The sequence below is a fragment of the Urocampus carinirostris genome, chromosome 6 (genome assembly GCF_059441175.1).
Source record: "Urocampus carinirostris isolate Australia breed hairy pipefish chromosome 6, RoL_Ucar_1.0, whole genome shotgun sequence".
Lineage (NCBI taxonomy): Eukaryota > Metazoa > Chordata > Actinopteri > Syngnathiformes > Syngnathidae > Urocampus > Urocampus carinirostris.
The window spans coordinates 22,825,600-22,839,193 of NC_142354.1; the positions used below are offsets into that span (position 1 = coordinate 22,825,600).

The following is a 13,594-nucleotide window of genomic DNA, read 5'->3' on the forward strand; positions in this document are numbered from 1 at the left end:
AGTGATATAGGGGTCATACAGCTAGGCATTGGGTATTCATCTCATTTACACTTTTTAGTCATGGTACCAGAGAAGAAGATTAAAATACCAAGATTTTACTGTAGAACTCAAACCCAGGTCGCAGCAGCGAGAGTGCAGAACTCCTAACCACACCAGTGATTTAGACGGCATTGGGGTTTTATCTCATTCACAATACTTAGTCACGGTACCAGAGAAGAACATTAAAATACCAGGTTTTACTGCAGGACTCTGATCCGTGTGGTTGCAGGGAGAGCGTCAAACTCTTAACCAGTGGATTGCCAGTGATTTTGATCTCACACTATTTAGTCACTGTACTAGAGAAGGTTACAATACCAGATTTCACTGCAGAACTTGAACCTGCGTTGCACCAGTTGAGTGCCGAACTCTTAACCACTGGTTCACCAGTGATATAGATGTTTTTCAAAAAGGCATTGGGTTTTTATCTCATTTCTATTTAGTCACAGTACCAGAGAAGAACGTTAATACCAAGCTTACTGCAGAACTCCGAACCCAGGTGGCGGCAGTGAGTGCTGAATTCTTACCCACTGGATCACCAGTGATATTGATGTCATAGAAAAAGGCGTTGGGGTTTTATCTCATTCATACTATTTAGTCACAGTACCAGAGAAGAACCTTACTTTCATTGTGCATTTCACATGTTACAATGAGAATGCATTTGTCATAATGCTTAGAACAAGGGTGTCAAAACATGCGGCCCATTGGCAGGATCAGGTCTGCCAACAGCTTTAATCTGACCTGCGATATAATGGTGAGAAGCGCAAGAGAAAAAAAAATGAGCATCATCTTTAAATATTCTTTTGCCTCTTTCTATCTCTTTATCTATTTTCTGTCCCTAATTTTCTACATCTTTTGCTGTTTTTTTCTATACCTATTTCTCTTGCTCTCGCCGTCCCCCTCTTTCTTTATTGCTTGCTCTTTTGCTTACACCCCCCGAATTGTTCTCATCTGTCCCTCTTTTCCTCTGCCTCTTTTTTATCTTTCCCTAAACTGAGTTTGACCCCCCCCTGGTTTAGAATAAAATGGAGAAATAGAATTTGTCATTGTAATATGTGAAATGCACAATGTAAACATTGTTCTCTGGTACTGTGACCATAAATACTGTGATGAGAGAAAATTCAGTTGGAATCTACCACTAGAATTCGGTGTTCCCATCCCTGCAGACCGGGTTCAATTCCCATTGTATTCAACCCCAAAAGTTAAAGCAGAGTAAAGGTGAAACCAAATGTTATCCCATTTTCTGGTGAGAACAGGATTGGGTGCATGTTATACACTAAATCAATAATCCCAAATCTACTTGAAACAGTTCAATGAAACACTCATTTTTCTAAGGAAAATATTTTTATTGTCGCACAGTAGAGAATACATAGTTTATTAGGAGGAATAAACATGGTTCTAAAAATGAAGGGAGAAGAGCCTTTGCGCAGGTTAATGTTTTAAATCCATGCTAGAACCAAACAATGCCACCAGCTGTTCTTCGTACTGGGAAATGTTCCTCTTCATGATTTCCTTACAAGGGCCCAACAAACGCTCAAAAGCCCGGATGTCGATTACTGCAACAAACAAAATTTTGCATTTGAAAATGAATACAGTACTAGATCCTGATACAATACTATTGGAAATATAGGATAGGTTCTTCATCATTTGTCTTTTGAACCACAAGGAATTGAACAGTTTGATTCTTAAGGTGCAAGAAAATATCTGAAAATTGGATAAGATTATTTAAAATATATATACTGATTTAAAGTGTATTGCTAGTCATACAAGTAATCCTTACGATTACTACCGTACTTATTAAAAATAAATTGCATTGTTTTTAAAGATTGTTTTTATTTAACAGAAAAACAAGTGACCGTATTTTCACCACTAATTAAAGTATTTAATTTTGTTCCAAAACGTGTTGATGTAAGGCAGACGTAGTAGAGGACACCATGAGAATGTTAAAAGGAAAAGTGTTTGGCATTGATTGTACAGTATTTGGAAGAAAAAGTTACCCAATTCCATGATTATAAGGCGTGCATAAAAGTATTCGATTTAGTTCCAAAATGTTGGCGTAAGGCAGACGTAGTAAAGGACACCATGAGAATGTCAAAGGGGAAAGTGTTGGGCGTTGATGGTATTTGAAAGAACAAGTTACCGTATATTCACAATTATAAAGCGCACATAAAAGTACTACATTTTGTTCCAAAGTGTGTGTGTGTGTTGATGCAAGGTGGACAAAGTAGAGGACACCATGAGAACGTTAAAGGGTGAAGCGTTGCTCGTATTTGGACGAAACCGTTTACTGTATTTAAACAATTATAAGGTGCACATAAAAGTGTTTGATTTCGTTCCAAAATGTTCTTGTTGAAAGGCAGCCGTAGTAGAGGACACCATGAGAACGTTAAAGGGTGAAGCGTTGATTGTATTTGGGAGAACAAGTTACCGTATTTTCACAATTATAAAGCGCACATAAATTATTCGATTTTTGTTCCAAAATGTTCAAAGAGACATTGTTTTATTTTCCATTTCTTACTTCTATCAGGCCTGGGCGGAACAAACCCCTGAAAATGTGAAAAAAGAGTATTTGAGCGTGTACAAGCTATGCCATGCACTTGCACGCAAATAATGTGTTACTCTGATGCCATCTTCTGGCTTAAAGTCTTGATTGCAGTTTTCAGATTGCGCGTTCAACCTTTAATAATGCACATTTCTAAAATGGGTTATGTATTTTTTCTTTTTTCTTTTTTCTTAAAATGGATATTGTTTTTTTTTTTAAATGAATTTAGTTGTTTTTACCATCAGGAGGCGATAAATAGTACGCAATGTCCCTTTAAATACAGGCAATAGCACACGTGACAAGACTAAGTACGGTTCTCCTTGTGGTCAAACATGAAAATACGCAACAATCGATTCTTTAAATGAGCAAAATGAATTGGCTACAAGGCAACACTTTTTACAGAGTACAAATTATTTTAAATAAATTAAGGTTAATTTTGCCTTAAAATTGGACGATTAAAAAAAAAAAATCAGTTTTCAACTTCATAACTGGAAAATATTATGAGTAGCAGCATACCGCGTTTTTCCCCTTGAAAGCCAAACAACAAAAACCAGATACTCGCCCCCCCTGAAAATGCTTGAACTTTAATGTTAAGGATTGGAAAGTGCTTGGATTTTGGGTGAAGTGCTTGAAAATGCTTGATATTGTTGCCATGTTTCACAACAGATCTTCTTAAAACTGTTGTGAATCTGGTGGCTTTGCCAATGCATTCCTTCCCTCGTGATTAACGGAAGCTGGCATTAGTCTGTATGACATTGTTCGATGAAGTGTTATTGCCCCCTACGGGTTGCTTCCAAGAGGTCATGTGCATGCTTCACCCAAACAGGGCCCTATGTAATGTGGATCGGTGCAAAGATTAAATATCATGGATATTTATTAAGAGCGATGCAAAAAAATGAATGTAACGTTTCCCTGGGGTAAATTAATGAGAAGAACTTCCTGCAACTAAAAATGTAAGCTACATATTACTGTCAATTTCACCCAACACCTATATACGGAGAGATTTGTCTGAAAAGTATTTACAAATTTGTTCAGATCCACAACAATATTTACAATTTACTCAAGATCCAAAACCTCATAATAGCTTAATAAATGCACACGAAAGATTAAAAATCACGTACAAAAATTGCAGATATATTTGTTTGTTTGCAAAATACACAATTTTCTTTCATTTAAGGGTACTAGAGGTGTCGGCACGGTGGTTATTATGTCCGTGGTACAGTTCTGAGGTCATGGGATCAAATCAAGCTACCAGCCTTCTTGTGCGGAGTTTGCATGTTCTCCCTGTGCTTGTGTGGGCTTCCTCTGGGCTCCTTCAAAATTCCCAAAACATGCACTTCAAGTTAATTGGTGTGACCAAATTGTCCCTAGGTGTGATTGAGCGAGGTAGTTGTCTGCAACTGGCTGGCAACCGGTTCAGGGTGTCCCCTGCCCGCTGCCTGAAGATAGCTGGGATGGGCTCCAGCACCCCCGTGACCATACTGAGGATAAGTGACGCAGATAATGGATGGATGGTACTAGAGGAATTGGAAAATTGGCTTTGAAAGTCCTTACAGTGCTTGAATTTGGCCTTGAAAGTGCAAGAATCAAGAAGAAATCCTGACTGGAGACTAGAAATTGAGTCTACAGCTGATTTATTTTGACCAAGTCTTTGTACGTGAATAAATCGCTCCTAAGATTGCGTTAGATTTCGGTTTTAGATAAAGGTTTGCCACTTCCCGTTTTAAACAAGTGCAGGTTTTTGTTTTTAGATATTCTAAAGATGGATAGTGTTCTGCGCGTAGAAATAGTAACATCTACTGGTTTTTAATGTCAAAATGTCTCGTGTGTAGCAGGTAACAATTACCTAAACATTTGGTTTCTCCGAGCGCATAAACAGACGCTGCGCGGGGTTTGTTGGTGACAAGCGCCAGTTCTCCAAAATATTGTCCCAGGGAGCAACGGGCCACTTCCACTTCGTCCTGAGGGCCTGCTTTTGTCTGGAATCGGACACAAAAACGGAGGAGGATCGTACGAATCGGCGACGGAAGCTCGGTCAGCCTTACTTTGCTTTTGATCATGATCCTCGCTTGTCCCGATTCGACGATGTAGAAACAGTCTGCAGTGTCTCCCTGTGGCATCAAAACCTTCAATTCCTCGAAAACTTGAGAAATATCGCCGATCGTATCACTTACCTGCGCTATAATACGCTCTCCGTCTTTGAAGCATCGTGCGCCGAGAACATCCACTATCTTCATCCTTTCTGAAAGCTGGCAAGCACATGAGCATACCTGTCAACTTCTAAACATTTGCCCTTATACATTATTTGATAATTTCGAATAGTGGTACACTATATTTTTGTTTAACAGGAAAAAAAAAACAAGTTTTTTGTTAGACCGATCTCGTTTTGCCTAATTCAGCTCTAATTCGGATCGTCTCGGTCTCTGGAAGCATACAATAACCAGTACTGTATCTGAAATGACGTTTGTACAACTTACAAAATGTCTCCGTCCGGTGGCCAAAAACTTTTTCAATAATTTTTTTTTTTTTTTTTAATGTTTTTTTTTGTTTGTTTTTTTTTTCAAATCAAACGTTTGCTTTATTCCAATTTCGAAATATTTGTTCGGTTTGGAAATTTCGGAATTTCGGTTCGTTTGCCAATTTGCATACTCTGCAGCCGATCAGAACCCGCGTCAAATAACTTTGTGCTTCCGGACTTTCCCGTGCGTTATAAGGTCATTCATTTGCATGTCATTTTCAAAAGTAGACGCACAGAGAATACAGGAAAAATGGAGAAGTGGTTAGGGATCTAGCCAAAACCTCCGCCCAAGAAGAAAGATTCAAAAGAAGCTATCAAAATTGATGACGCTACAAAACGTACAGGTACATTAAAAGCATCGTGGAAAGAGGAGTTCACGTGGCTTTTAGCAAACGACGCAACACAAACATTGCACGAATGAAGATTAATAAATACAGGTACATACTAATGGCAGATGGAAAACAGCGATGTCATATACATGCAATGAATCTTATAAGGAGATTTATAATAAACTTAGTTTTAAAGTGCTGTTCTGTTATATATTCTGGTTATCAATCCTTAATACTTCTTTTTTAAAAATTGTGATTAATTGTCTTATTGTGTTTCAAGTTATGAAAAATGGGGCAGGCAACTTTATGGCTGGGCAGGCAACTTTTCAGAGTTGTCTGCCCTTGGTGTCCAGTAACTCTTCCTCATGAATTTCAGACACCGCATAACGGCATTGAATATCAAAACCATCTTTAACACAGTCAGGTATGTTACCACGGATGTAAAAACTGCCCAAAAAAGCTGACTTGGCATTTTTGGTTTTGCTGACTAAGTAGTTCCCCCAAAAAGACATTTCACTTGTAGGCCAGAAAGTGTTTGGCCATGATATAAATCTTTTACAAGCAATCAGGTAGTTCACTCTAGAAGTGAAAATGCCCCCAAAGATGACTCAGCACGATTGGTTTTGCTGAATCAGCAGTTTCTCTAGAAAGACATCCACATCTTCCAGGCCAGAACAACATTCAATTTCAATACAATTTCTTGTAGACAGTTAGAGGGGTTGACCTGTAAGCAAAACAAATACCCCCAAAAATTCGACTCAGCGCTTTTTGGTTTTGCTGAATCAGCAGTTTCTCAAGAAAGACATTCACATCTTCCAGGCCAGAACAACATTCAAATTCAATACAATGTTTTGTAGACAGTTAGAAGGGTTGACCTGTATGCAAAAGAAATTCTCCAAAAAAGTCGACTAGGCACTTTTGGTTTTGCTGAATCAGCAGTTTCTTCAGAAAGACATTCCCATCTTCCAGGCCAGAACAACAATTTTAATGTCTTGAAGACAGTTAGAAGGGTTGAAATGTATGCAAAGAAAAAAACCTGAAAAAGTCGACTCAGCACATTTGGTTTAGCTGACTCTGCATTTTCTTAAGTCTCCATCTGGATTCAGTCTTGCTCTTTAGGTTTTTCATTCTTATGTGCCAATGACTCTGCCAAAAAAGGGAAATGCCACCCAAAGAGTTTTGCGTCTTAACGCGGGTGATGCGCCATCATTCTAGATTGATAAATGAAATAAACCTGTTAACACAAATGATCTGTTCTTATTCTGCATAGTCTGTCTCGCTCTGAGTAAATAGGTAGCACGTTGTGTTTGTAAGGTTTATTATCACTTAATAAGGGAATAGCAATCATTAATAAGGCCAGCAATTGGCTTTCAGTTTGAGACAAATCGTGTAAACATTTACACTTATAATACATTGAAATGAATGCTGAAAAACCTGAGACCGCTCAAGTGCATAGCAGTTTTACTTCAAAAACAAAATACAACTGTATATTCAGGTTATTAAAAACCCTCATCAACATCATTTTTATTGATGTTGTTCCTCTCCTGCATAGTGACATTGATCTCGAAAAGTTGAGAGAGGAGTAGGAAGTCCTGCAAATGTCTGATAAATCAGATCAATGTGACATGGAAACAGATTTATATTGGGAGGTCTTGAAAGCCAAAACCAATATTGGGACACAAAGGCTGCACAGACTGTTTGCTGTTTTACTATGCCTGCCTCACAGCAGTGCAGAAATTTCACTTGTTAGAAAGATAAACACTGAGTACAGAAAAAGCATGCTAGAGGACACTCTAGTTTCTTATTTGCAGGTGAAAATAAATTATGATGGGGCATGCTATCAACTAAACGCGGGACAACGCTGAAGGAAGTGCGAGAGAAAAACGAGCTGCAGGTTGAATTATTTCCTCTTGATATTGCCAAAGCCAGGTGCCTCTCTTAAACGCTGTACTTATATTTCTTTACCCCCCCTCTTTCTTTTTCTTCCTCCCTTTTCTCTCACCCGCTATCCCTCTCTCTTTCACTCTCTCTCTCTCTCTCTCTCTCTCTCTTTTTCTCTTTCATTGTCTCTTTCTCTGTGTCATTTTACCTTCTTTAGCTCTCTTCCTTTTTTACTTTTCTCTCTCTTGCTCTCTCCTTCTCTCTATCCCCCCTTCTCTCCGTCTCTCTTTCTCTCTATTTATCTTTGGATTTCTTTCTCCCCTTCACTCTGTCTCTCTTTCTCTTTATTTCTCTTTGGATTTCTTTCTCTCCTTCTCTCCATCTCTCTCTCTGTTTCTCTTTGGATTTTGTTCTCCCCTACTCTCCAGCTCTTTCTCTCTATTTGTCTTTGGATTTCTCTCTCTCTTTCTCTCTCCGTCTCTCTATTTCTCTTTGGAGTTATCTCTAACACTCTCTCTCTAACTCTCTCTTCCTCCCTCCCTATTTCTCTTTTTATCACTTATTTCTCCCATTCTCTCCCGCTCTCTTTGTTGTTGTCTTTGTGCCACCCTCTCTCTTTTTCTTTTCTTCGTTTTCTCTAATTTCTTTCTCTCTCTTTTTCTTTGTCTCTAATCTACTAGTCCAGCCCCTGAGAGAATTGTTGTTCTATCGTGTGGCCCCCAAGAACATATTTGATTATTGCAAGAAATATGTTGTAACCTGTTAAAAGTATTTGTTTACATGTGAAATTTTGTTATTAAAATTGCGCAACGAAATATTACAGTAAGGAAAAATTGAGCCATTAATAAGGTCACAGTGTCTCGCAGGTTGACAGTTATGTTGATATGAGCAGGGCGTTGCAGCCCTTTTGCAATTTCATCTCAATATGATTTTAGAATTATGACACCATCGCGGCACCATGGCAGGGCAGTGGTTAGCGCGTCCGCGGCACAGTTCTGAGGTCATGGGATCAAACTTCCCCGTGTGAAGTTTGTATGTTCTCCCCGTGCCTGAGTGGGTACTCTGGTTTCCTCCCACATTCTAAAAACATGCATGTAAGGGTTAACTGGCTGGTCCAAATTGTCCCTAGGAATTGTTGGGGATTAAATTATCAAAATGTACTGTTTACCAAATTGTTCAAATTAGTTATCTGACTCCATTAACCAACACAACCTACACTCACCCAACAATTTATGCGCACTCATTTCTTGAGGGAAAAGATGAACAAGAAAGCCGACATTTTCACACGGGGGCAGATTTAATTTCATTAACAATTTAACTAATTGTACTCCATCGAAAACGGCCGAATTAGTGTCGTTGGAGTCTCTGGGAAACCCTCTTCTGAAGTCCTTTAGCTCTCTCCCATTCACCATTTTCTCCCCACATAATGACGTGCCGACTCCTCCCATGGGCGTGCCAAGGAAGCCCCCCCCCTGGTCGTTGCGATGTCTGGAATACTCAAAACAACACCGAGCGTTTCTACGTCATCAAGGCCTTTCTGCGTCTGGATGTGCTGATTATCTTATTAGCCTTACGTCCCGTTCCCACCGTTCCTGTAAACAACATATTCCACCAGGGTGCCCTGACTTTGAACTACAGCCCAGTCAGTGAATATCTTTTGCATTAAATGTAATTTGTAGTCAATCGTATAAAATCCTTTATAGTCAAATGTATAAAATCTTTCAGTTTGAATCAGCGAGTGAGTGGTCTGTCTATATGTGTGCCCTGCGACTGGCTGGCAACCAGTTCTGAGTGTCCACTGCTCGAAGATAGCTGGGATGGTATCTAGCACCCCCGCGACCCTACTGACGATAACCGGTGCCGCTGATGGAAGCATGGACACTATCACTCAGAAACAGCTTGTTTTTCATGTACTGACCTCCAGGGACTTTAAAAGAGGAACACATTCCACAAAGGCCTCATAAGTCCTCCTCTTCTTGGCGTTGTTTTTCACGATGAGCCTATGGAAGGTGGCTCGATCCTGCAAGAGCGCAAAATTGGGACCCCGTTTATGTTTTGCAAACCTTAGCACGGCTTTTGGTGGCCTACCAGGCCCCACAAGGATCCTTCCTGAGTGGCAACGATGGTAGCGGCTCGCGGCGTGTTGTACATGAGAGCCAGCTCGCCGAAACTTCCCTTGTTGTCGTATTTGCCCACGCAAATGCTCGTGCCGTCTTTTTCCACCATGATTTCGTAAACGCCCCTGAGGAAAGAAACGTTATCTGAAGCAGGGTTCTCAAACTCCAAAGAAAAACTGAAATTACCCCCGAAATAAGTGCCTGGAACATGAGCCCAAAAAAATTGAAAGGAGCCCCCCAAAAAAGTCATTTTTTAAAATGAACTGAAAAGTATGTGAAAGTATCAAAAATTTGTAAAAAAAAGTACACATCACACAAAAAGAAAATGAAGGGAGGAAAAACAGCAAAAAATAACCAAAATAATAAAACTAAAAGGATAATATACCAGAAAATGACTGGAAGAACGTCTTAAGTGAGTAACTAAGAAAGTGAGGAGGTCCTTTTAACTTTGCGCTCAGTTTTCTGTTTCGGGTCAGAGAAATGATTTTTGGGGCACGTGTTTTTTCATTTCCTCAAAAACATTTCTCTTCCTTTGTTTTTCTTTAGTCTGTATACTGGTAACATACTTTCTTTAGGCCAAATCTAAGAGTGAGACGGTAACTGCCAGAAGTCGATTGCAAGAATCAGAAACATTTCATCGCCTCTCGTTTGATCTCGTCACCAAACGAGGAAATTCTGTTCCCAGCGCGCCCATGGTACTCCGAGATCGCTACCTGCAATCTTCTCCCCAGAAAAAGGGATTATTTTTTCTTCTTGAGACTAACTGTTCTCGGTTTGTGGTCGGCTTTTTCCTACATTTTTCCAGACCCATTTCTGCAGACCGGTTCTACTTCCTGATCCAGAAGCGAGCTGAAACATCTTAATTGGTTAGTTGATCAGATTAAGAAATCATGTGATCCAGGAAATATCAGTCTGGTTTGAATACCTGCGCCATTTTACCAACTGTTTCCCCAAAAGCTTCCCTAAAACCAGTTTAGGCAACCTTTTTTCCTTGTCCCTTTCCATATCCCAAGTGTGCCTATCTTCCACTCTCTCAATCTTATTACCGTAAATTCCAAACTATTGTCACAAGCTTTCAACCTTGACACCGAGGCAATGATATGGCTAACTGATGCAGTTTTTCCAATGGCCGCCAGGAGGCCCGAGCAGTAACTTTAACAATGAGAGAGGTGGAATATGTAAGTTAAATGTAACTTTGCGCTATGTGCATGAATAAAACTAGCATGAACAGACCCTCATCATGGAAAAGGTGTCGATCGGAAGGGGAGGGCTAACTACCATATTGGGAATCATTGTACAAGTCTGTTTATATGTACTGTAAATGGAAGGCGAAATGAACGGATTACAAGAAGCAACATCCCATGAGGCAGAATATTTAAAGCGGATTTCTATTTATCTGTATGCATTATCATGTGTTTTGGGGTAAATATTTTACACGGTTGGATCTTATGGACTGATGTAATGAAGCCATTTTTGCGGACCTTCAAAGAAGTTGAATACGGCCAGGGGACATATTAGGAGGTATGTAGGTCCAATGTTTGTTTTATTGGTTAGCACTCTGGACTCTAAATCCAGTGATCTGAGATCAACTCTCAGTGGGACCATGCTTCTTTTGGCTTTTAGCCAGAGAATAAACCAATGTTCCTATTTATCTGCTATGCAATAAAAAGCAGTACACCCAGCATAAGTACATAGGTCCCATGGTGTAATGGTTAGCACTCTGGACTCTGAATCCAGTGATCTGAGTTCAACTCTCAGTGGGACCATGCTTCCTTTGGCTTTTAGCCAGAGAATAAACCAATGTTCCTATTTATCTGCTATGCAATGAAAAGCAGTACACCCAAAATATTAATTCAGGTCCCATGGTGTAATGGTTAGCACTCTAGACTCTGAATCCAGTGATCTGAGTTCAACTCTCAGTGGGACCAGGCTTTCTTTGGCTTTTAGCCTTAGAATAAACCAATGTTCCTATTTATCTGCTATGCAATAAAAAGCAGTACACCCAGCATAAGTACATAGGTCCCATGGTGTAATGGTTAGCACTCTGGACTCTGAATCCAGTGATCTGAGTTCAACTCTCAGTGGGACCATGCTTCCTTTGGCTTTTAGCCAGAGAATAAACCAATGTTCCTATTTATCTGCTATGCAATGAAAAGCAGTACACCCAAAATATTAATTCAGGTCCCATGGTGTAATGGTTAGCACTCTAGACTCTGAATCCAGTGATCTGAGTTCAACTCTCAGTGGGACCAGGCTTTCTTTGGCTTTTAGCCTTAGAATAAACCAATGTTCCTATTTATCTGCTATGCAATAAAAAGCAGTACACCCTGCATAAGTACATAGGTCCCATGGTGTAATGGTTAGCACTCTGGACTCTGAATCCAGTGATCTGAGTTCAACTCTCAGTGGGACCATGCTTCCTTTGGCTTTTAGCCAGAGAATAAACCAATGTTCCTATTTATCTGCTATGCAATGAAAAGCAGTACACCCAAAATATTAATTCAGGTCCCATGGTGTAATGGTTAGCACTCTAGACTCTGAATCCAGTGATCTGAGTTCAACTCTCAGTGGGACCAGGCTTTCTTTGGCTTTTAGCCTTAGAATAAACCAATGTTCCTATTTATCTGCTATGCAATAAAAAGCAGTACACCCAGCATAAGTACATAGGTCCCATGGTGTAATGGTTAGCACTCTGGACTCTGAATCCAGTGATCTGAGTTCAACTCTCAGTGGGACCATGCTCCTTCTGGCTTTTAGCCAGAGAATAAATTAGTGTTCCTATTTATCTGCTATGCAATGAAGAGCAGTAAACCCAGCATAATAACATAGGTCCTGTGGTGTAATGGTTACCGCTCTGAATCCAGTGATCTGAGTTCAACTCTCAGTGGGACCATGCTTCTTTTGGCTTTTAGCCAGAGAATAAACCAATGTTCCTATTTGTCTGCTATGCAATAAAAAGCAGTACACCCAGCATAATTACATAGGTCCCATGGTGTAATGGTTAGCACTCTGGACTCTGAATCCAGTGATCTGAGTTCAACTCTCAGTGGGACCATGCTTCTTTTGGCTTTTAGCCAGAGAATAAACCAATGTTCCTATTTATCTGCTGTGCAATGAAAAGCAGTACACCCAACATATTAATTCAGGTCCTATGGTGTAATGGTTAGCACTCTGGACTTTGAATCCAGTGATCTGAGTTCAACTCTCAGTGGGACCATGCTTCTTTTGGCTTTTAGCCAGAGAATAAACCAATGTTCCTATTTATCTGCTATACAATAAAAAGCAGTACACCCAGCATAAGTACATAGGTCCCATGGTGTAATGGTTAGCACTCTGGACTCTGAATCCAGTGATCTGAGTTCAACTCTCAGTGGGACCACGCTCCTTCTGGCTTTTAGCCAGAGAATAAACCAGTGTTCCTATTTATCTGCTATGCAATGAAGAGCAGTAAACCCAGCATAATAAAATAGGATCTGTGGTGTAATGGTTACCGCTCTGAATCCAGTGATCTGAGTTCAACTCTCAGTGGGACCATGCTTCTTTTGGCTTTTAGCCAGAGAATAAACCAATGTTCCTATTTATCTGCTATGCAATGAAAAGCAGTACACCCAAAATATTAATTCAGGTCCCATGGTGTAATGGTTAGCACTCTGGACTCTGAATCCAGTGATCTGAGTTCAACTCTCAGTGGGACCATGCTTCTTTTGGCTTTTAGCCAGAGAATAAACCAATGTTCCTATTTATCTGCTATGCAATAAAAAGCAGTACACCCAGCATAAGTACATAGGTCCCATGGTGTAATGGTTAGCACTCTGGACTCTGAATCCAGTGATCTGAGTTCAACTCTCAGTGGGACCATGCTCCTTCTGGCTTTTAGCCAGAGAATAAATTAGTGTTCCTATTTATCTGCTATGCAATGAAGAGCAGTGGACCCAGCATAACAACATAGGTCCTGTGGTGTAATGGTTACCGCTCTGAATCCAGTGATCTGAGTTCAACTCTCAGTGGGACCATGCTTCTTTTTGCTTTTAGCCAGAGAATAAACCAATGTTCCTATTTATCTGCTATGCAATGAAAAGCAGTACACCCAACATATTAATTCAGGTCCCATGGTGTAATGGTTAGCACTCTGGACTCTGAAACCAGTGATCTGAGTTCAACTCTCAGTGGG

The 13,594-nt window shown here is 40.0% G+C and overlaps 1 protein-coding gene and 12 non-coding genes across 13 annotated transcripts in view; 12 read left to right on the forward strand and 1 right to left on the reverse strand.

Annotated features, from left to right (window-relative positions):
- Positions 1-1,376: 1,376 nt before the first annotated feature.
- Positions 1,377-13,594, reverse strand: part of slc25a20 (solute carrier family 25 member 20) — a 31,870-nt gene continuing 19,652 nt past the window's right edge. The window contains exons 13-18 of the mRNA XM_088338330.1: positions 9,395-9,548; positions 9,225-9,326; positions 4,753-4,827; positions 4,624-4,689; positions 4,425-4,557; positions 1,377-1,592 (exon numbers count right to left, since the gene is read on the reverse strand). Of these exons, the coding sequence (XP_088194456.1) occupies positions 1,468-1,592; positions 4,425-4,557; positions 4,624-4,689; positions 4,753-4,827; positions 9,225-9,326; positions 9,395-9,548 (655 nt within the window). The 3' untranslated portion in view covers positions 1,377-1,467. The remainder of the gene's footprint in view (positions 1,593-4,424; positions 4,558-4,623; positions 4,690-4,752; positions 4,828-9,224; positions 9,327-9,394; positions 9,549-13,594) is intronic.
- On the forward strand, positions 11,118-11,189 carry trnaq-cug (transfer RNA glutamine (anticodon CUG)). Its single transcript has one exon. It is a non-coding gene; the product is annotated as a tRNA-Gln (tRNA).
- On the forward strand, positions 11,280-11,351 carry trnaq-cug (transfer RNA glutamine (anticodon CUG)). The gene has a single exon. It is a non-coding gene; the product is annotated as a tRNA-Gln (tRNA).
- trnaq-cug (transfer RNA glutamine (anticodon CUG)) lies at positions 11,442-11,513 on the forward strand. The gene has a single exon. It is a non-coding gene; the product is annotated as a tRNA-Gln (tRNA).
- On the forward strand, positions 11,604-11,675 carry trnaq-cug (transfer RNA glutamine (anticodon CUG)). Its single transcript has one exon. It is a non-coding gene; the product is annotated as a tRNA-Gln (tRNA).
- trnaq-cug (transfer RNA glutamine (anticodon CUG)) lies at positions 11,766-11,837 on the forward strand. The gene has a single exon. It is a non-coding gene; the product is annotated as a tRNA-Gln (tRNA).
- Positions 11,928-11,999, forward strand: trnaq-cug (transfer RNA glutamine (anticodon CUG)). Its single transcript has one exon. It is a non-coding gene; the product is annotated as a tRNA-Gln (tRNA).
- trnaq-cug (transfer RNA glutamine (anticodon CUG)) lies at positions 12,090-12,161 on the forward strand. Its single transcript has one exon. It is a non-coding gene; the product is annotated as a tRNA-Gln (tRNA).
- Positions 12,407-12,478, forward strand: trnaq-cug (transfer RNA glutamine (anticodon CUG)). Its single transcript has one exon. It is a non-coding gene; the product is annotated as a tRNA-Gln (tRNA).
- On the forward strand, positions 12,569-12,640 carry trnaq-uug (transfer RNA glutamine (anticodon UUG)). Its single transcript has one exon. It is a non-coding gene; the product is annotated as a tRNA-Gln (tRNA).
- Positions 12,731-12,802, forward strand: trnaq-cug (transfer RNA glutamine (anticodon CUG)). The gene has a single exon. It is a non-coding gene; the product is annotated as a tRNA-Gln (tRNA).
- trnaq-cug (transfer RNA glutamine (anticodon CUG)) lies at positions 13,048-13,119 on the forward strand. Its single transcript has one exon. It is a non-coding gene; the product is annotated as a tRNA-Gln (tRNA).
- trnaq-cug (transfer RNA glutamine (anticodon CUG)) lies at positions 13,210-13,281 on the forward strand. The gene has a single exon. It is a non-coding gene; the product is annotated as a tRNA-Gln (tRNA).